This window comes from Notothenia rossii (assembly GCF_949606895.1).
Source record: "Notothenia rossii genome assembly, chromosome: 1".
Classification (NCBI taxonomy): Eukaryota; Metazoa; Chordata; class Actinopteri; order Perciformes; family Nototheniidae; genus Notothenia; species Notothenia rossii.
The window spans coordinates 2,395,151-2,418,102 of NC_136912.1; the positions used below are offsets into that span (position 1 = coordinate 2,395,151).

General features: G+C 42.1%; 1 protein-coding gene across 3 annotated transcripts; it reads left to right on the forward strand.

Moving 5' to 3' along the window:
- Positions 1-5,310: 5,310 nt before the first annotated feature.
- On the forward strand, positions 5,311-22,110 carry c1qtnf6b (C1q and TNF related 6b). Of its 3 annotated transcripts, none has more exons than XM_079694544.1 (3): positions 5,311-5,351; positions 13,428-13,623; positions 20,134-22,110. In XM_079694544.1, exons 2-3 carry the CDS (start codon positions 13,440-13,442, stop codon positions 20,679-20,681), a joined length of 732 nt encoding a protein of 243 aa, XP_079550670.1. In that variant the 5' UTR covers positions 5,311-5,351; positions 13,428-13,439; the 3' UTR covers positions 20,682-22,110. The 3 variants fall into 3 exon arrangements, with proteins under 3 accessions (XP_079550670.1, XP_079550668.1, XP_079550669.1); XM_079694542.1 differs by lacking the exon at positions 5,311-5,351 and adding an exon at positions 7,364-7,547; XM_079694543.1 differs by lacking the exon at positions 5,311-5,351 and adding an exon at positions 7,619-7,691.
- Positions 22,111-22,952: the final 842 nt, after the last annotated feature.

The window sequence follows — 22,952 nt, forward strand, 5'->3', positions numbered from 1 at the left end:
CTGTCCAATAAAAGGTCTCCTATGCATTACCAGTTAATTGTGAGCAGACTTTCGTACTTTTGTCTTAAATTATTACATGTTTTTTGGGATCTATATATGAATTTCATGTTTCTATAAAACGAAGCCTTTTGTAACTGAATACACTTTTCAATACCTCCAATCTAGGTAGTACTCTACTGTGTTGGTATTCAACAAAGGACTTCTGTTCAATCAATCAATCAATCAATGTTTATTTATATAGCCCAATATCACAAATGTTACATTTGTCTCAGTGGACTTCACAGTTTGTACAGAATATCAGTATGACAATACGACACCCTCTGTCCTTAGACCCTCACATCGTACAAGGAAAAACTTCCAGAGAAAACCCCACAGTTTAAAGGGAAAAATGGGAGAAACCTCGGGGAGAGCAACAGAGGAGGGATCCCTCTCCCAGGACGGACAGACGTGCAATAGATGCCGTGTGTAAATTGAAAAGATAATACATTTGCAACATAGGTAGTCCAAATGTTTTGAAATGCATGTGTGTATAATAAGAAGATGAATCCACGAGGATATCCATCCAGGACTTATGATCCAGGACCGCAGCCACGACTCAAGATCCAGGACTCGCAATCCATGACACAGGACCGCAGGATCATCCATGACTCCGGATCCCGGCGTATATAGACACCAAAAAGAAAGAAATTTGGGGAAGCTGGGTTAATCGGAACATGAGAGTACACAGGTATAGACAGAGAGAAGGAAGAAGTAAGATGTCCCCCGACAAACTAAGCCTATATCAGCAAAACTAGGGGCTGAATCTAATCAGCCCTAACTATAAGCTTTATCAAAAAGGAAAGTCTTAAGCGCACTCTTAAAAACGGATAGGGTGTCTGCCGTCCGAACACAAACTGGAAGCTGATTCCACAAAAGTGGAGCTTGATAAGAAAAGGCTCTGGCTCCCATTGTACTTTTAGAGACTCTAGGAACAACCAACAACCCTGCATTCTTGGAACGCAATGCCCTAGTAGGACAATAGGGTATAATGAGTTCTTTAAGGTAAGATGGCGCCTGCCCATTAAGGGCTTTGTAGGCGAGAAGAAGAATTTTAAATTCTATCCTGTGTTCTATAGGGAGCCAGTGTAAGGCAGCCAGAACAGGAGTAATGTGGTCCCTTTTCCTAACTCTGGTTAGTACACGAGCTGCAGCATTTTGAATCAGCTGAAGCGACTTGACTGACTTCTTGGTACACCCTGATAATAAGGAGTTACAATAATCCAGCCTTGAAGTAACAAATGCATGGACTAGTTTCTCTGCATCGTTTTGAGGCAAGATATGCCTGATTTTTGCAATGTTACGTAGATGGAAGTAGGCGGTCCTTGAAATTGATTTTATGTGGGCGTTAAAGGATAAATCCTGATCAAATATAACACCAAGATTCCTTACAGTCTCACTGGAGGCCAAATTAATGCCATCCATAGTTAATATATCTTTAGATAATTTGTTTCGTAGATTCTTCGGGCCAAGTACAATAACTTCAGTTTTGGTCGTGTTTAACATCAAAAAATTTAAGGTCATCCACGTTTTTAAGTCCTTGAGGCAGTCTTGAATTTTATTTAGATGATTAATTTCATCAGGCTTGATTGATAAATATAGTTGAGTATCATCCGCATAACAATGAAAGTTTACAGAATGATTCCTTATAATATTGCCTAATGGAAGCATATATAGGGTGAACAAAATAGGTCCAAGCACTGAGCCCTGTGGCACTCCATGGCTAACTTTGGTTTGCATGGAAGATTCATCGTTGACACGTACAAACTGAGAGCGTTCAGATAGATAAGACCTAAACCAGCCTAAAGCAGTTCCCTGTATGCCAACTAAGTGCTCTAGTCTTTGCAATAGGATATCATGGTCGATAGTATCAAATGCAGCACTAAGATCGAGTAAGACAAGAATAGAGACAAGTCCCTTGTCAGAGGCTATTAGAATGTCATTTGTGACTTTAACCAGAGCTGTCTCTGTGCTATGTTGTGTTCTAAAGCCAGACTGAAAATCTTCAAATAAATCATAGTTTCTTAAGTAATCACACAGCTGTTTTGCGACTGCTTTCTCAAGAATTTTTGAGAGGAACGGAAGATTAGAAATAGGTCTATAGTTGGCTAAAACCTCTGGATCGAGGTTGTGCTTTTTAAGAAGCGGTTTTATCACTGCTACTTTGAATGATTTTGGAACATAGCCTGATAATAAAGACATATTCATAATATTTAATAAAGAAGTGCTAATTAATGGAAAAACTTCTTTTAACAGCTTAGTTGGAATCGGGTCTAAGATACACGTTGATGGTTTAGAAGAGAGAATCATTGAATTTAATTGTTCCAGGTTTATGGCTGAAAAGCATTCTAGTTTACTATCTAGTGTAATATTATTAGAACTTACGTTTCCGGGAGCTGTTGATAACACTATACTGGTCAAAGGCAAGAGGTCATTGATTTTGTTTCTAAGAGTAACAATTTTATCGTTAAAAAAGCACATAAAATCATTACTACTGAGTGCTATGGGAATAGAAGGCTCAGTCGAGCTGTGGCTCTCTGTCAGCCTGGCTACAGTGCTGAAAAGAAATCTTGCATTATTCTTATTCTCATCTATTAATGAAGAGTAGTATGCTGCTCTCGCTTTACGCAGTGCTTTCTTATATTCATTGAGAGTAATATGCCAAATTAAACGAGATTCTTCAAGTTTAGTGGAACGCCATATCCTTTCAAGTTGTCTCGACTTTTGCTTTATTTTGCGGGTTTCGGCATTATGCCATGGAGCTAATCTATGTTGTTTTATTTTCTTCTTTTTCAAAGGAGCAACAGAGTCTAATTTTATTCGCAGCGCATCTGTAGCACTATCAACAACATGATCAATTTGGGGGGGTGTACATTTTGTATAAGTTTCCTCCCCTACATGCAGACATGCTATCGAGTTAAGTATTGGTGGAATCTCTTCCTTAAATTTGGCTATAGCACTAACAGATAGGTTTCTGCTGCAGGAGCTTTTGGCTAATGCTTTGTAGTCTAGTAACAGTACTTCAAAAGTTACTAAGAAATGGTCGGATAAAGCAGGATTATGCGGTTCGACTAATAGTTGCTCAATTTCAATACCATAAGTCAGAACAAGGTCAAGAGTGTGATTATAGCAGTGGGTTGGTTTATTTACACTCTGACAGAAACCAACAGAATCTAATATAGAATTAAATGCAACAGTAAGGCTATTTTTATCATCGTCAACATGAATATTAAAGTCACCTACGATAATTACTTTATCTGTTTTAAGTACCAAAGCTGATAAAAACTCAGAGAATTCTGATAAGAATTCTGAATAAGGACCTGGTGCACGGTACACTGTAACAAATAAGATTGGCTGCAAAGTTTTCCAGGTCGGATGCGTAAGACTGAAAATGAGGCTTTCAAAGGAGGTATAATTTAATTTTTGTTTAGTATTGATAAGTAAACTTGAGTCAAAGATTGCTGCAACTCCACCTCCTCGGCCCGTGCCTCGGGCAATATGAGTATTGATATGGCTGGGTGGAGTGGCCTCATTTATGCTGACATATTCTTCATGTCTCAACCAAGTTTCAGTGAGACAGCATATATCAATATTATAATCTGATATTAAATCATTTACCAGTATTGCTTTAGATGCTAGAGATCTTATGTTTAAGAGACCACATTTAATCTTCCTGTTTTGTTGCACTGTAGTAGTTGTTACATTTACTTTTATTAGGTTATTATGTATGACACCTCTATTAGGTTTTACCTTAAATTGTCCTTGGGCAGACACACACACCGTTAATATTGGGTATTTTATTGGGGTCGGGATTCTGTTCACCTGTGAAGGTGAAGACGTACGTTAGGCTCTCCGTCTTGTTTTAACACCTACAAGATTATATATTGTACATGCTTGCACCAGTAGCAGGAGCATTACATGTGGGAAGCAGCTGGGAAATGCGCAATTCGTGACCATTCAGAGTTTCGAAAGGCTAGTCCAATTCATACTGGACACTAAAAGGATGTCTAGCTATTCTGCTATTTCTAGACTAGAGGAGAATAGAAAGACATTTGGGTTAGAAATCTGTTATTTCCTCCGTGAGTCTGTCGGACGATGACTGTGTTTACCCGGCTGTCTGACCCTTTACTGAAGCAGGAAGTGATGCAGAGCTGAACTGCAGCTGGAAACAAACCGTCTTTATGAGGCAGCATGGGGAGCACTCGCTGTGTAATTAGCAGGTTATACCATCGCAGACCAACCACTAGAAAGGAGTGACTGTCCCAGTTTGACTTCACAAAGGCCTGCTCATCCAAAGGAATTCCCCTCTCGGAGGATCTTAAACTCTCAGAGAGGTGTTTCTTCTACTGTTTGTTGTTTTGATGATTCCCTCAGCCTACCTCTGGTCTTTTGGTGCACCTTTTAAATATACAACCGTTCCTGATATGCTCCAAAACCACATCTTTACCTTGATGGCTTCCTGCACTTGTGAATGGCTTTAAATAATCTTATGATATGACTCTGAGACGTCAAATTGTATTGAGACAAATGGCTCAATTTCCAATATCGAGTAATTTCCAGGAAAATGTGAAGCTCAGAAAACTGGTCTTTGCTTAGTGAGGTCTTTAATAATAATAATAATAATGCATTTTATTTATAGAGTGCTTTTCTTGAAACTCAAAGACACTTTACCGAGTAAAAATTCATAAAAACATAGTTAAAACAACACACTTAAAATATATAAAACACAAAATTAGTTACAGATTAAAAGAGGTGAGTTTTGACTTGTGATTTGAACATGGTGAGATTGGGGCAGTCACAGAAGGCTTTATGTATATTTCAACCAGTCTAAGTCATGTGATCTTGCCATGTGGAGGTTGGCCACTGCGCCAAAATCACATAACAATACAGGAAGTATGAAGCTAGAATACATTGTTCACTTAAAGGCTTGTAGAGAAACTGCATGCTTCACCTCCATGTGTTTGACCTCCGATACATGCTTTACTATTCCACTGAAGGTTTCCCACGACCCAAACATGCTAAATACTGATCCTTGATTTACACACCATCTCTATCAACAATAAAACTGTCTATTTATGTCAAAGCTGCTTGGTTTTTCATCTACACAGACGTCAAGATATACACAGAAGCTGTTGCAATGCGGCTGATATATTTCACGGGGTTCTCCGTGCACATGCATGGCTCTCTGGCTGCAGGACACCCAGATGTTTGATCCGCCAACATCTGCTGCCTTCTTTGTTACATCTGGAGAGAAAAAACGCAGCATGTGTTTTAGAAGAAGTTCCTCGAACTGACCAGCTCCTTACCGAAGTGCAGTAAGTGAAACACTGACTTTAAATCATTGATAAAAGTAATTCCATGTAGGGAAGGACCTTCATTACTTTACAGTTCATTTAAAACGTACCTTAAAGTGTTTGTTTCCATTGCAAAATTCTGGTACCTGTTTTTTACCATTGTTATTTTGTTTGCTTTCTATTTAATATATTAGTCTACTCTTTTTGCATTTACCTTTTTTACGCACTCTACTTTGAGTGCTGTAACGGCGTAAATGTCCCCCTGCTGGACAAATAAAGGAATTGCATTTCAGACTCCACTTTTTAAGAATTACTATTTCATTCATGCTTTCTTGTATATATTATATATATATATATATATATATATATATATATAACACACTACAGGAAAGCATAATAAGGCCTCTTTAAATGTAAGAGGAAGGATCTTTATCTGTTTTAACACTTTATTACTCTTCAGTTTATTCAAAATGTGTAAACGTTCCCGGCTCTTTCAATACATTAATGTTTTTGTTTCCGTATAAAAATGATGCTGCTTGTTTTTTAACGTTGTTTTTGCTTATTTCTTTATATTTGTGTGCTTGCTATGAAGGTAGATATGGTGCAAAATGCGAGAGCTTGTAAAACCTGCTGTGAACACTTGCAGAAAATATATCTGAGCTTGTGTGCATACATTTATAATATACACTTGTATACAAATATCCACGTATCTGTGAACCAAATTTGAAGTCACAGAAAGAAAGGCATGAATGAACTTAGTGATGAAAATTTACTTGCAGAAAAACATATCTTTTTTAAATATATTTTCCATTACAACTGCAACTTGGTTATTACAACCTCTCAAATCAGTCATTACAACTTCACGAATCAGCTCTGTGGCAGTATACATCGACGAATCTGCGGCCTTGACTTTTGCTACACTTCTTGAGATGAATGTGTCGCAAAAGTAATTTTCACCTGTAGATGTGGGGGGATGGAGGGGGGTTGGAGCGCAGGGGCGGAGCTATCAGAACGACGAGGCACAAGCTTGGGTCAGTCACACAGCCATAGTCAGGACGAACCGGATGACTGCGGGGCCCTGCATGTTGCCCCTTTCACACCAACGCGGTTCCAGGGCCGGTTCGGAGCTAGAGCCTCATTATAAGCACCGGTTTTTCCTGTTCACACCGCAGCGGAGCTGGCTCTTTTCCCCCGAAAACCGGTTCTTACCAAGCTCGAAGAAATTGTCGGTCTAGAAGACTTGACTTGTGTGTGACTGAACCGAGCTTGCGCCTCGTCGTTCTGATTTTTCTTTCTGTGACTTCAAATTTGGTTCACAGTTACGTGGATATTTTATACAAGTGTAAATGTATGCACACAAGCTCAGATCTTTTTTCTGCAAGTGTTCACAGCAGGTTTGACACGCTCTCGCATTTTGCACCATACCTTCATACTTTCCTTTCTATTTAATATATTAGTCTACTCTTTTTGCATTTGCCTTTTATACGCACTCTGCTTTTACTGGTCTATCGCGTTAATTTCCCCGCTGGACAAATAAAGGAATTGTATTTCAGACTCTGATGAAGTTTTTAAGAATGACTCTTTTCTCATTCTTTCTTATATCTTCTCAAAGTGGCCCTACTGTATACAGCAACTTTGTCTAGCTATGTCTATATGCACAACAACCTAGCACACTACAGGAAAAGGGAAAACCCCTAAAAAGCAGAATAGGACCTCTTTAAATGACCTCGACGCACCATTTATCACAGAGAGAATCAGACGAGAGTCGGGAGAAAAGTGACAGCATAATAAATGAAGCTTTGACAGGAGGATTTAACAACTGGGGGAGTTTATGAGAAGTGACAAAATGTAGTTATTATGTTTGGCATGCAGAATTGGGAGGCATGAGTCAAATTAAAGCAGAAGCAGTTGTCCGGACTCTGAGTCACTCTGACCTGGTTTTACGTCTGGGTGGTGACAGATCCTCCTGCTCTCCGTAATAAAACCTGTGTGTAAAGCTAGGCTGTCTTTACACGCTTAAGTGAGAGTGATGGATGGGGGGGGGAGTAGATGGAGGAGAGGAAGAAACAGTTTGATCTTATTTCATGAGGGAGGGAGTAGGAAGTGTGTGTGAGGGGAAGTGTGTGAGGAGAGAGAGAGAGGTTGCTCCTCAGTTGTTCCTCCTCTCAGTCTGACAGCAGCAGCCGGTCGTTCCTCCTCAGCTGTGGACCCCACCAGGTAAGAAAAACAAACACGCACTGACACCATGCGACAACGACCCTGGGACACACACGACTCTGCAGGATAAGCTTCTGGAGCTTTAAAAAAAACTAAAAAGAGATAAACTAAAAGAAGAAGGAGAAGAAGGAGAAATACCCAGAGGTGTGTGTGCGTGCAGAGACTCGAGAAGTTATTGAAAAGTCGCCAACTCTGCACATTTCTGAAAAGAGTTTCTCCGAGAGCACCGGCTCATTAACACACTGTGCACGCTGTGTGTGTGTGTGTGTGTGTGTGTGTGTGTGTGTGTGTGTGTGTGTGTGTGTGTGTGTGTGTGTGTGTGTGTGTGTGTGTGTGTGTGTGTGTGTGTGTGTGTGTGTGTGTGAGAGAGAGTGTACGTGTGTTTTGTTTTCTGTATGTGGTTAATCCGGACCGCAGTCTCGTGCCAGACTGATGCTCCGGGTTGTTGTAGACGTGGCTTCCTAAATGGATTCATTATGACTGTTGCACGTGTGTGCACGCTTTATTAGGTGGCAGGGAGCATGCGGTTTATTATCATGGTTACAGGGTGAAGAGGGGGGGCTAGGGGTGAAGAGGTCACGTGAGGTCATGGTATGATAATATTTTATATTTTTTATGTCTATAGTTTTATCCCCATTGGACGAGTTTCAGCAGGTATTGTTCATGCATGCTGGACTGTGGGAAGTAAACTGTTGGAGCTATGCATTGGTTTATATCATTTAATAGTTACAAATGTATTTTCTTGCTGTTTTTATACGAAGCAAATGTCTTAATAGTGTCATTATTTCACTTAAAGAAGCTGTTTTATGCTTTTATTTTGAAGGATGCTTTGGGCACCCGGTGATAAGGTATTTATTATAGTCCCCAAGTCCCTACTTTAAAAAGTCCTCTCCTGCTGATGTACAGGTGTATATCAGTATGTAGTGTCTCTACTTTAAAGAGTCCTCTCCTGCTGATGTTCAGGTGTATATCAGTATGTAGTGTCTCGACTTTAAAGAGTCCTCTCCTGCTGATGTTCAGGTGTATATCATTATGTAGTATCTCTACTTTAAAGAGTCCTCTCCTGCTGATGTTCAGGTGTATATCAGTATGTAGTGTCTCTACTTTAAAGAGTCCTCTCCTGCTGATGTTCAGGTGTATATCAGTATGTAGTGTCTCTACTTTAAAGAGTCCTCTCCTGCTGATGTTCAGGTGTATATCAGTATGTAGTGTCTCTACTTTAAAGAGTCCTCTCCTGCTGATGTTCAGGTGTATATCAGTATGTAGTGTCTCTACTTTAAAGAGTCCTCTCCTGCTGATGTTCAGGTGTATATCAGTATGTACTGTCTCTACTTTAAAGAGTCCTCTCCTGCTGATGTTAAGGTGTATATCAGTATGTAGTGTCTCTACTTTAAAGAGTCCTCTCCTGCTGATGTTCAGGTGTATATCAGTATGTAGTGTCTCGACTTTAAAGAGTCCTCTCCTGCTGATGTTCAGGTGTATATCAGTATGTAGTGTCTCTACTTTAAAGAGTCCTCTCCTGCTGATGTTCAGGTGTATATCAGTATGTAGTGTCTTTACTTTAAAGAGTCCTCTCCTGCTGATGTTCAGGTGTATATCAGTATGTAGTGTCTCGACTTTAAAGAGTCCTCTCCTGCTGATGTTCAGGTGTATATCAGTATGTAGTGTCTCTACTTTAAAGAGTCCTCTCCTGCTGATGTTCAGGTGTATATCAGTATGTAGTGTCTCTACTTTAAAGAGTCCTCTCCTGCTGATGTTCAGGTGTATATCAGTATGTAGTGTCTCGACTTTAAAGAGTCCTCTCCTGCTGATGTTCAGGTGTATATCAGTATGTAGTGTCTCTACTTTAAAGAGTCCTCTCCTGCTGATGTTCAGGTGTATATCAGTATGTAGTGTCTCTACTTTAAAGAGTCCTCTCCTGCTGATGTTCAGGTGTATATCAGTGGATGCTCAAGTTTAATTTGTGTAGTGTTGAGGGTTTCCTAAGTCAGGGATTCAAAGCTTCTGTTGTTACTGTCGGTGAATGATGAGGGGTGTGAGGGTCAAGTTTATTAAAATGATGTTGAAATGTTACGTAAGTGAGCAGGGAAGTATCCTCTGACATCTGGCTGGCTCTGATAGTGAAGCGGATTCAGATAATATTATATTATCAGCTGTTGGAAGAAATATATAGCGGCAGAGCTCCAGTCGTTTCATTTTCTCACAGTCACGCTCCATCCATCATCTCAAATCCTGTTAGCGTTCATCTGAAAAGAAACCCTGGGAATCTCTCTGTGTTATCTCTCAGATGTTTACTCTTCTCTCTTAGCCTCCTTTTGTTATTGTTTCTCTTCTCCGTCTTGTTTTCCAGAGGATTTTTGTGACATACTTGTGGATTTGAAAGCTTAAATGTGAGTGTAGATGGCATGGAAAAGATGGAGAAAGAAGAGTGGGAGGAAAATAAATAGAAACTGGGAAATACATCAGACTGAAAAATATAGAAATGGGGAATTATATAAAAGATGGAGAACTCAGTGCAGGCGGACGTCCAGGTTTGAAATTGTTTTGGTTGCATGGTCTTCAAATTCCAATAAAGATTAAAAACTGCATTTCCCACAACACCCTGCAGCTGTTTTCAGCAAATAAACTGATAAAACCACTGCCTGTCCCAGCGTACACGATGCTAAGGACTAGCTGGGAAACATAGTGAAGACTTCCTCTGGAATGGAGAGCCAATGTAACAGTGTCTTAAACCTAAATATGTTCCATTGGCAAGCACAGTTAATTCCACCTGTTAGCTCGACTCTTGGTCTCCTCCAAAGGAAAGCAAGTGTCTCTTTGGGTGTCAAATTCTCCACGTTGCTGCGTTATAAACAACTCTAAAACCCATTGTAACTTTAACCCTGTCTTTATCTAAGTGGCAGAAAGGCAGTCTGTTGCAAACAAATCTAAAACTGTTTGGATGGAAACAAAGACAGTAATTACTCAGTTAAGTAAAAGCTGAAACGTGATATTTCTTCGTAAGTAAATCAGTGCGAATTACAAATTACACATCATGAGATCAAGAATACAGGAATATTGATTATGGCCATTGTAATGAACATATTGCAAACACAACATCATAGCAAACATCTTTGCATTGAGTATTGTAAGGATGCTTAAAGAAATGCTAGAGCTAGTTGTATCTTATGTGACTCGTGGGTTGGAGGTTAAAACCCCACAGGATTATCCATTGTTCGAAACATGCATTCAGATTCTGGGCGTAAGGATCCTCTGATTGCCAAATGTTATGTGTTATTTTAAATAGTCCTAAAGAAATTATATAAATGGCTTTGTAACCAAAATCTATAGTTCCTGATTTCAGAGTATCAAACAGTTTCTTTTGTCAGGTTTCAATATGTTTGTGTTGCTCGGGTAGTTTGTAGAAAAGTGTGTCAGGACAACAAATAGATACACATTGAGTGGCTGGACCAACAGCCAAGGTTAACCGCACATTTCATCCTTGGAAAAGTATTTGAAAGTGTTTCTGGCTGTGACTCAGGCAGAGAGAATTTAAAACGTCTGCTCATGTTGTCACTTCCAATTAAGTCCTGTAGGTGATTGTATGGGGGCCCACATAACGTACTGTGTTTCCACATCTACAGCTTCTCTCCTTGTTATTGAAAAGAGTAGACGTATGTATAGTTTGAGATCAGTCAGGAGTTACCTAACGCTGATTTGTATTTATTATTACTTTTTTGGTATTCCAGCTTGTCTAATTAGTGGTTTCCTATAACTCCAAGAAACCCTTCATTTTGGAGGACTTGTTTTATCAATGGATGATGTCTCTATAGCAGATTTGTATTTCTTTGATTGTTTTACATTGGTGCAAAATCAGTTGGAGAAACAGATTTGCTTGGTGATACTAAAGGACTGCCAACAAAGTCTGATGAATACTGTCGGTATGGATGTTCAGCTCTGTTGTTATTGTTATGAAACGTCCTGAAACTTGGCCACATATCCACAGGAATGTTTCCAAAAGCACACATCAAAACTCACCCCAAAGTGTTGGTTGGCTTTTTTCTTGGATTGAGCTTTATTTGAGACTTTGCAGATATTTCTCTGGAGAATATAGTGAAGAAAGAGCCTCATGATAATGATGTGTTATGTGATTTCATGGAGCTTTTACACCAGGCTTATTTAGTCCAGATGAACCAAACCCTGGAGCACTTTGGGCGGGTTAGTTTGGGTTGCTGTGACTCAAAACAACAGTTCTGTGGAGCGTTCAAACCAATCCTAGAAAGAGTAACATTTATGAGCCAAGAAAATGTGTTGTTCTCCCGTTATGTCAGTGGTTCTCAAAGTGGGGGGGCGCAGAGGCATGACAGACCAGGAGGAATATTGTTATTTAAAAAAAAAAAAAAGATTCATTAAAAAAAAAAAAAAAAAAATCATATTTTGAAAAATGATTGATTCGAAAATAATATGATACAGTACTATTACGTCTGGGTCTCTGTGTTTCATTAAAGCTCGGCTCTGTGTGTGTGTGGAACGAGCCATTTTGTGTGCCTGCGCGAGCAAGAGAGAGAGAGAGAGAGAGAGAGAGATCGCACCGGTAGCGGAGATCGTTGTTGTTAGCTTCTGGTGCTAGCGAGCTACGCTAACGGATATAAGGAGTTTTTTCAACAACAAAGTGGAGGAGAGTCCTCTCCTGTCAGACTGAGAGGCTCAGTGAGCTAAAGGACTCTCAGTGTTATCTCACTGGGTCTCAAACGGTTTGGTCACCATTAATGTAAACAATTATTTCCGAGGCACACGTTTATATGATCGTTATAGTTATAAAAAACGTGAAACGTCAAATGAAACGTCAAGCTACCCCACAGCACCCGCAAAATAAATCTCTGGCGCCGCCGCTGAGCCTGACTATTTGTGCTGGGGGGGGCCGACTTTTTTTTTTCTCCAAAGGGGGGGCCTGATAGAAAAGGTTTGAGAACCACTGCGTTATGGTGACTGCTGAACTAGTAGCCTATTAGCGCTTTTGCTACCACTGAATTTGATAAATGTAGTTATAAGACCACAAATGAGACACAAAGTAGTCATCAAACACCCCCTCCCTACTTCGGGGAGTGAATAGGCAGTTAAGTTTCAAACCAGCACCAGCCTGCAGTTTGGTTCATTTCCTGTAACGTGTAAAAGTAAGCTAGCTAGCTAAATAGCCAGCAGCTTAATTAGAAACATGTTGCTTCATTCATACTTTAGGAGCCGTTAAACTTACAAAGTAATGTATTTAGTTTTAATACAAATTAGTTTTGTACTAGTTTATATTTGGGTAATGGTTTATTGTTACAAGATAATATTATTATGTGATCGCTATGGGTTGGTTGGTTTGGGTTACTTGGATATGGGCGTCACTCAGGGGGATTATAATCCTGTTCACCTGCTTGAGTCGTGTGTGTGGAAGAGAGGCTCGTTGTATTTTTAGTTTTCGGAAAACTTTAGGATTGCTTTGATTATTATTGCAATTTCTATGTCTATGTTTTACTAAGTTGATCATCTAATCTTTCATTAAATTATTCACCGCAATTTCGATCTCAGCAAGTACTTTTTTTATAGCGTGTCATACAATACAATGTCAGCCTCTCAGCGACTTTGTTTGCTTCCTGCTGTCGCTATACAGACACTTTACTCAAATACATGAAAGAGGAGTGAGTTAAATGTCACTCGTTCACGCTGCAATTGAGGGCAGTCAACAAACAACCAATCAAAAGACAGCAGAATGAAGCGGTGCAAGCTAGCAGGGGGGGTAAACGTAGAGACTTCACTATTATCGCAGCAAGGCTCTGCGCCCAACCGTGTAGCGAGCATCATAATGTGAATAGCTTGACCCTCCTCTCCTTCCTTTCTGCTTCCTCCCCCTCCCAGGAAGTGACAGCCATGTTGGCGGTGGTGTGCTTGCGGCTGCTCTTGCTCCTCCCTCTGGTCTTCAGCGTCCCCCCCCCCTCCAGATCTCCTTCCAGACTCTGCAGACGCTGCTGTGAATACTCAGAGCTGCCAGCAGGCTCCAGCCAGTACCAGATGCCTGAGGTCCGCACCGTCATCAACATGACCATCCTCAAAGGTACCGGTTAGCCGCCAGGTCATATCTAGATGAAGTTTAATACTACTTCCTGTTTTATTAGCAGTTTCTAAAGATTAAAGGTCTCCTATAATAATATTTGTAGGCATATATTATAGATCTCAGATATATAAAAAACATGTCTATGAAGTGTTTTGCTCAAAATACCAAACAAATGACCAGTTCTAGCTTCATATGCCTCTATTTCAGCCCTGTTACTAAAGTGCTGATTCTAAAGTGCTAAATGCTGCCGTGATTAAATGCCATATTATGTTCCAAACCACATCAAGGATTATTTCTGGAACTGCTTCTTGACACAGACTCTCTCCAGTGCAGGTTAGCTGTGAGTGTTAGCGATGCTAATGTAAACACAGACCACATTACTTCCAGAACACGTCTCTTTGTTTCTGACAGCAACCTTTCTGATTGGCCCGTGGGGGTAGAGCCCGCCCACATTTTAGTAACGTCGTCATGACGCAGCAAATCTGGATCAGCTCCGTTGTTCCCCCGTTTTTAGAGATGTGGGTACGGAGGAGAAGAGAGAGGGTTTTGTTTTCTGACACTATTAGAGTCTCCTGACACACCGGGGACACACCGGGGACACACCGGGGACACATGGTGATGTAGAGAAGACATCAAAAAGTGTATTTTGCATGATAGGAGACCGTTAAGTTGAGCTTGAATAATACTTCCTGTGTTATTGTTCAGTTCCTCAAGCACTATGATCAAGCAGCTTCATTTCAGTATTGCAGTTGAACATTCATTCATCGAAAAACATCCATTCTCAAATTTTTGTGCTTCCATTTTCCTGCTTTGAGCTCCATTTTCTCAATCAGATGTGAGCTTCTGCTTCCCCAGATGGCTGTGTGTCGGGCGCGGCAACTATTCAGTCAGAAGAGGAATCATGTATGATAGAAAGGGAAGAGCGCTGTGGACGTGTAATCATGCATTCATGGTTAAGTGGAATTGAGATACAAAAGCCATAATTGAAAAGGAAATGAGGCACTCAGCTCTTAGAAGGACCTGGAAGCACTTTAAAAATCAATGTCTTTTCAACATTTTGAAAGGAACCTAATAACACAGGCGATATGCACAGTGGTTTATTGATGTATCACATTTCTTTGTTGGGGCGTTCACGTGATTTTGTTTTGTACAAAAGAAACCATGTAGACGTTTAGCTCTGTGTTCAATTAGAAGTCATTGTGCAGCCGAAGCCTGCAAATCAGTGAGAGGGTGTAAAGAGGACGGGGAGAAAGAAGGACACTTTTAATTATAGCTTTTTGAGGATACATGCTACTTCTGCATGGTGACAGGTGTACGCGGGATTAGGGGAGGGAACATTGGAATCTATGCCATTGCAGACCATTCACATGCACACAAACCTATTGAACTACAGTGACGCAGAATAGGGCCATGCAGTGTTTGATCAGATTTATCTACAAGGAACAAAGAGATTCGGCACGTAATGCTGAACGCTTCAGCGATCTCTGTAAGGTGACAGGGTGGGTTTCCAGTCTTTCATCTATTTACCATGAGCACAAAAGATATACCTTTTTACCAAGCATGTCTCCGGTCAGATCTTTGATACGACCTCTTTAGGAACTTTAGTCAGATCTGCACTGCTTCCCTCGGATGAGAACTTTGCATTTGTGTTTCCTTATGTCTTATGAGTGTGTTGAAGCCAAGGGGAAACAGAGAGTTTGAACAACGTGCCAAGAGAAAAGGGATTGAAGAATCAAAAGGATTATGATATATCTACGAGCTGCTCAGCTGGAGAGGGATCAGTGAGAACATGTGTCTCTGATATCCCAGCTTCAGGAAGCCAACTGAGACGAGCGGTCCAACCTTTGTGTCGTCACGCTTTATGTCCTTTGATAACGGAACAAGTCTGTTCTGACCCGCGATCGACCCCCGAACTGACGAACCACCAAAATGTCTTTCTCTCTCTTCGTATTCTCCTGAAGAAAAAATGGACAAGCAGAGTTTCTCACCGCAGAGGAATCCATAACTTTACCTGAGGAAAGTGCAGCACTCTTTAGTGTCCCCTAGTCTCCGTTGTGTGCGTCACTCTTTAGTGTCCCCTGGTCTCCCAGCTGTGTGCGTCACTTTTTAGTTTCCCCTGGTCTCCCAGCTGTGTGCGTCACTTTTTAGTGTCCCCTGGTCTCCCAGCTGTGAGCGTCACTTTTTAGTGTCCCCTGGTCTCCCAGCTGTGTGCGTCACTCTTTAGTGTCCACTGGTCTCCAGCTGTGTGCGTCACTCTTTAGTGTCCCCTGGTCTCCCAGATGTGTGCGTCACTCTTTAGTGTCCCCTGGTCTCCCAGCTGTGTGCGTCACTTTTTAGTGTCCCCTCGTCTCCCAGCTGTGTGCGTCACTCTTTAGTGTCCCCTGGTCTCCCAGTTGTGTGCGTCACTCTTTAGTGTCCCCTGGTCTCCAGCTGTATGCGTCACTCTTTAGTGTCCCCTGGTCTCCCAGATGTGTGCGTCACTCTTTACTGTCCCCTGGTCTCCCAGCTGTGTGCGTCACTTTTTAGTGTCCCCTCGTCTCCCAGCTGTGTGCGTCACTCTTTAGTGTCCTCTGATCTCCCAGCTGTGTGCGTCACTCTTTAGTGTCCCCTGGTCTCCCAGCTGTGTGCATCACTTTTTAGTTTCCCCTGCTCTCCCAGCTCTGTGCGTCACTTTTTAGTTTCCCCTGGTCTCCAGCTGTGTGCGTCACTTTTTAGTGTCCCCTGGTCTCCCAGATGTGTGCGTCACTTTTTAGTGTCCCCTGGTCTCCCAGCTGTGTGCGTCACTCTTTAGTGTCCCCTGGTCTCCCAGCTGTGTGCGTCACTCTTTAGTGTCCCCTGGTCTCCGTTGTGTGCGTCACTCTTTAGCTTCCCCTGGTCTCCCAGCTGTGTGCGTCACTCTTTAGTTTCCCCTGGTCTCCCAGCTGTGTGCGTCACTCTTTAGTGTCCCCTGGTCTCCCAGCTGTGTGCATCACTTTTTAGTTTCCCCTGCTCTCCCAGCTCTGTGCGTCACTTTTTAGTTTCCCCTGGTCTCCAGCTGTGTGCGTCACTTTTTAGTGTCCCCTGGTCTCCCAGATGTGTGCGTCACTTTTTAGTGTCCCCTGGTCTCCCAGCTGTGTGCGTCACTCTTTAGTGTCCCCTGGTCTCCCAGCTGTGTGCGTCACTCTTTAGTGTCCCCTGGTCTCCCAGCTGTGTGCGTCACTCTTTAGTGTCCCCTGGTCTCCGTTGTGTGCGTCACTCTTTAGCTTCCCCTGGTCTCCCAGCTGTGTGCGTCACTCTTTAGTTTCCCCTGGTCTCCCAGCTGTGTGCGTCACTCTTTAGTGTCCCCTGGTCTCCCAGCTGTGTGCGTCACTTTTTAGTGTCCCCTGGTCTCCCAGCTCTGTGCGTCACTCTTTAGCGTCCCCTGGTCTCCCAGCTGTGTGCGTCACTCTTTAGCGTCCCCTGGTCTCCCAGCTGTGTGCGTCACTTTTTAGTGGCCCCTGGTCTTCAGCTGTGTGCGTCACTCTTTTGCGTCCCCTGGTCTCCCAGCTGTGTGCGTCACTCTTTAGCGTCCCCTGGTCTCCCAGCTGTGTGCGTCACTCTTTAGCGTCCCCTGGTCTCCCAGCTGTGTGCGTCACTCTTTAGCGTCCCCTGTCCTCCAGCTGTGTGCGTCACTCTTTAGTGGCCCCTGGTCTCCATGCTGTGTGCGTCACTCTTTTGCGTCCCCTGGTCTCCCAGCTGTGTGCGTCACTCTTTAGCGTCCCCTGGTCTCCCAGCTGTGTGCGTCACTCTTTAGTGTCCCCTGGTCTCCCAGCTGTGTGCGTCACTCTTTAGTGTCCCCTGGTCTCCGTTCTGTTTTGGGCTTCTTGCAGCGTTTGGTTTCTGCAGCTTTTAGTAAACGCTGCGCATGTCTCCTCAAGTTGCTGAATGTTCTCTAAACGCTGCATGTGTTGTGAAGTTGTTGAAGATGTTTCTTCACGTGTACAGGAACATTTGGGTTTTTATATCTGCATCGTTCTGGAGTCTTATGGATTGTTTTGGGCCGTTGCACCTGTCGGACACCGTAAACTGTCCTGCTGCTAAACCAATGCACACACGGAGTTACTGTAATCATAAAGGAAATGTGAATAAGTCACATGACTAGACAATACAACATTATACAACAGTGTCACTGTATTGCAGCTGTGCAATAAGGGAGGTCTCAACAGATACTGGCACTGAACATGCATATGTGGCGAAAAACACACACACACACGCACACACACACACACACACACACACACACACACACACACACACACACACTGACTCACAGACTGCCCACCGGAAAATAATATATTCTGCTTTAAATGTGTGTGAGATTGTTTTCCCGAAGCTGCGATGATTGCATTAAGACCACCATAATCTCAGTCACTCAGCCAGTATGGTTTTTAAAGAGCCAAATCTCTGAAATGAAAGCAGAGCCCACGGCCATGGACTGTAAAGAAACTCTGCACCCACACAGATTAGACATCACATCTACATCCAACGCAATAAATCGTATTTACACAGCGTGAAAACATTCAGGAGGTTGGCTTGAGTTCAGTTGAGTTGCAAAATGGATTCTCTTAGATCCTGCCTTTGCAGTCAGTAAGCCTTAAAAGATGTGCAAGTCAGCTGGATCTCTATCTGCTGTGCTTAAGCTTTACATATCTAACATATGGTGATTGGATTCATTGTAATTCCTCTGGAGAGACCGTATAGGACTTTTGATTCTTTAACTGACCAAAGGAACTTGTATTCCATATGTAACCGGTGTCGATTAGCGGTGTGTGCGTTGTGGTTCTTTTGTTGAAGGATGAAACCCGAGTCAGCATACCGTCGAGCCGATCTCCGTTTATTCACTGACAACCGATATATAACAAATCAGTCGGTAACATATATTTCATTTTTCCTCACACTTCGACTCCCCTCCCGTGGGACACATTGATAAAAAGGAACACAATATAAAAGGGGGAAGTCCCCACAAGAATAATCGTCTGTGTACAGCGACTAGATTTGAGATGTTACACAGAAACATTTGACAGCAAACACCAATGCATATGTACAACTGTTACACATATACAAAACAACAATTTCTATTGGTGCCTCAATATGTGTGCATCACAAAGAGAAGGAGATGTCAGGACCTTGCAGGAGCATGAGGATGTTTTTGTTCAAGATAAAGGATCAGTCCCATTTGTGTATGGGAGGTGGTGCTCAGCTTCTGTTAGTGGAAACTTGGAGATGTTAGCGTGGTCAGACGTGGGCAGATTATTTAGAGGATGGCTGATGTTTACCTCCAGGCTCCAGGAGGCAAGGGAGGCTTCTTCCTGTGTGGGTTACCCGACTCAGAGGGGCTGCTGGTCCGAGACGGCAGAGCAACCACATGGACCTTAATATATAAAACAGTCACTTACGACTTCTGCAGCTGAGAGAAGTGCTATGTCAACAGCTGGAGGAGTTATGGCCCCGCCCACTTTCTGGTGAAAACAAAGAATCAGAGCCGAAAAGAAAAGAAGTTGTATCAAGCCTAAAAGCTGCTGTGTTGTGTATTGCGAGTCAAACAACAAACAAGATCCAAAGTTCAACAGGACCTGTTCTGGTTTCTGGGGTCCCCCCCCCCCCCCCCACTGTAGTGTGCTCTGTAGGTTTAAGTGCATGTAAATGGTGCTTTTAGGGGAGTTTTCTCTCAACCATCACAGTTTTCCACTTTTACTAAATTGTTCTCTCCCTTTTGGACAATGTCCTCTCTCTTTCAGTTATAGATAGCATCAATGTCAGTGCAACTCCTACTGGTACTCAGTGGAAGTCTAAGTCGATAGATTATATATAAATGGCCTTGTCTCCTTGAATCTTAACACAGTTTACTTTTTCCACAAAGATCCTCCTCACATATCTGTCTGAACATTTTGTCCCACGGTGCCTGAGAGGAACATAAATAAGATAAGCATCGCTTTAACTGAATTCCTTTGGATTTTAAAGTAGGACTTAGAATGAATAATGTCAAAGCTTCGCTGCCATTTCTTTCTGGATTTGTTACCATCATGAGAGACAAAGAAGCTAGATGGCTTTGTGTGTTTGTCTGAATGAATGCTTCTGTTTTGTCTCAGATCTGTTGGTTACTCAGTAAAATCTGCTCTGTATCTGTGATCAAATTGTTTTGATAATTAGAGAACTCTTGACCTAGAGAATCTTATATTGAGCATAAAAGTTAAGAGTTTCAGCGAAATCCATTAGCATGATCAACAATGGAATCTCTTGCATTTTATCATCTAATTAAATGTCCAACCAGTAAGTTAATCTGTGCCGTCAAGAACAACATTTAAAGCGTATCGTAGTTGCCAACAATGCATCATGGGAAACGGCTTAACATAACAGTAAAAGACAATACGAGGAAAAGGTGGAACAGAAAACAGTGTTTAAGGAAGTTTCAGGAATTAAAACATCATTTACATTCTACGAACTTCCATGTGTCTGTCTGCACCTCTCACCTGCCTCCTCTCATCCTCACAGGTGATACAGGAGACCGAGGCGATAAGGGTACCCCTGGTAAACCTGGTTTAGAGGGACCTCCGGGCCACGGAGGACCGTTGGGCCCTAAAGGCACCAAAGGCCACCAAGGTGTCCCAGGAGACGCCTGTAAGATCCCCCAGTCCTCCTTCTCCGTGGGCCGCCGGAAGTCCCTGCACAGCCTCGACTTCTACACGGCGCTGGTGTTCGACACGGTGTTCGTCAACCTGTACGAGCACTTCAACATGTTCAAGGGCAAGTTCTACTGCTACGTGCCCGGGATCTACTTCTTCAACGTGAACATCCACACCTGGAACTTCAAGGAGACGTACCTGCACCTGATGCACAACGACAAGGAGCAGGTGATCCTGTACACCCAGCCCAGCGAGAGGTCCATCATGCAGAGCCAGAGTGTGATGATGGACCTGAGTCTGAACGACGAGGTGTGGGTGCGACTCTACAAGAGGGAGCGGGAGAACGCCGTGTACAGCGACAACGTGGACGTTTACATCACCTTCAACGGATACCTGGTGGCACCGAGCGTCCAATGAGACTGGGACAAAGGGGATCATAAAAAGAGTAATCGCTGGGGTCATTGGGTCTTCACGCCAAGGAGAGAAGATAATTTAATAGAGGAAGTTTGGTGCTTTTCTATATATAACGTTCAGCCCAGACAGGAATATAAGGAACCAAAAGTAAAACAGGGCTCTTCAAGTTCAAGATAAGTCCGAATTCTGATATTTTCTCAAAATCCTGACTTTTTTCTCATGATTTAGATTAAAGTACAAATTCAGATTTTCTTTCTCAGGGTTTTGACTTTAATCTTTTGTTTCTTTTCCAACCATTTTGAAATTAAAATAAGAAAAAATACTTGTTGTTATAATTTTCGATCAAAGTACGATTTCAAACTTTTTCCTTCAAAATCCAGACTTTATTCGGATAATTCAGACTTTTCTATCCGAATTTTTGAAACAAGTAATAATCCTTTTTGTTATAATTTTTTGGGCCGATCTCAAACTCTTTTTTCTTTCTTCAACCTTGATACCTTCAAGAAAACTTGATTGAGAATTTTTTTTCTTAAAAAACGTAAGGTAACACAAGGTGACTCAATCATAAAATAAACGTTCAGGAATCAATCTAACCCTCATTGCACTAGAAATCCACTTTTGTACAAAGCCACTCACTTCTAATCTTCGGGCGTCTTTCCTTTCCTTCCAGGGACTTTGTGTTGAAACACAAGTCGTGTCACGTATCAGGAATCTTCTATCCGTGCTATCAGTTGTGTTTACAGTCTGTCAGACTCAAATGTGTTGGGAGAGACAGCTGTCAGACCTTTAACAAACGTTTCCTTCGTGCCTTTCAGAATGGCTTTAAAGGGTCAGTTCACCAAAAACACATCAACTCACTTAGCCATGGTTTCTTCTAACCCCCACAAGTTCGTTTTATGGAGTTTTATGTAGGCCTACATGTTAAACAGCATGTTTGAAACTTTGCATATCAACCGAGAGAAAATGTGTTTCTTGTTGGTTCTTGTTGGAGAAGCTTTGACTGTATTCATTTACATAATGTTCCTAAAGGAGTTAAACCTCTAAATGAAAGAAGGAAGAAACACAGTTGGGTTTTATCTTTCTGTATTTGTGTTGAACTGACCCTTAAACCTAACTGTATGCCAACGTATCAAAATGAAAAAGGTGCTTTAATTCCCAGAGCAGGAAGTCATTGATGATAAACTGATGTATTCTCACTGAGACTCCGAGCTGCAGAGCAGTTTATGTAAATAGCTGTCTATTACTTTGGCGCGTTTGCACCTGTCGGCCATCGTACCTTATAGTCAATATCTGTGCTAGCATTCATGCTCAGGGCTGGACTGTGTGTGTATTTCCTTCTTCATTAACCGAGTATCTATTTGTTTTGTTTCACTGAGCAACAAACAGACACTTGATTATGAAATATTAAACATTTTCAGAATGAAAAGTGAAATCAGAGGCTTCTATGTTTCATTAATGTGTCACAATGTTTTTCCTTTTGACCACAAAGCACATCATCACATTCCTGCAGGAAACTGATCCTCAGCTTTCTAATTCTTTACAAATGACACCATGTAGGACTTGGCTCACAAAGCGCTCTAAATCCAAGAGGGAAATGATTCAATACCAAAAATCATCAAACTCTCTCAAACAAACAGCGGAACCAGCCAAAGAGGGGTGGGGTGGGTCTGCGCTCATGCCAGCTCCATCTGTTGGGCCGTATCTCCCCCATTAGCTGTGATGCCGTCCTGCGGGAGGCTCGCTAGAGGGGAGGCAGACTGCTGCGCTGTAAATACTTTAAGCCACGAGCGGAGATCTAAAAATCTCTGTTGGTAAACTGAACGTTTTCCTTGATCATCAGCAGACTGTGCCAACATGCACAACACTCAGAATCACAAGCTGTCCGTTTAACGAGCGGCGGAGCATTCAGGCGTGAGATCTGGCCCACTTTAGTTTGCTCTCACTTAGGTTTAATACGACTCAATATTTACACACTGGTGACATGAAAAAGTGAATTGTTAGGGAGCGTTAGTGGACGTGAATTCGATCAGGTGACAAAAGAAACCCATCAAGCGTTGAGATGCAACCATGGTGTCCAAAATAGCGGAAGTCCATACATTAAATTCACATAACTTCAATAACCTAACAAACAAACAATCTATTTACATCTTTCTTCCAATAAGGTTTGTTGAAATTGTTCATTTAGAACATCCACCACATTGCGAACGTTAAAACTGCAAAATATGATTCCCTTGTTGATTCTGAGAGTCAAAACTCTCAAACGAGCCGTTAAAT

What these genes read in the sequence shown, in the direction of transcription:
- c1qtnf6b (XM_079694544.1), top strand. Translation starts at nt 13,440, where the DNA reads ATGTTGGCGGTGGTGTGCTTGCGGCTGCTCTTGCTCCTCCCTCTGGTC. An exon ending in CAACATGACCATCCTCAAAG is followed by an intron (nt 13,624 to 20,133) that starts GTACCGGTTAGC and finishes TCATCCTCACAG; the next exon opens with GTGATACAGGAGACCGAGGC.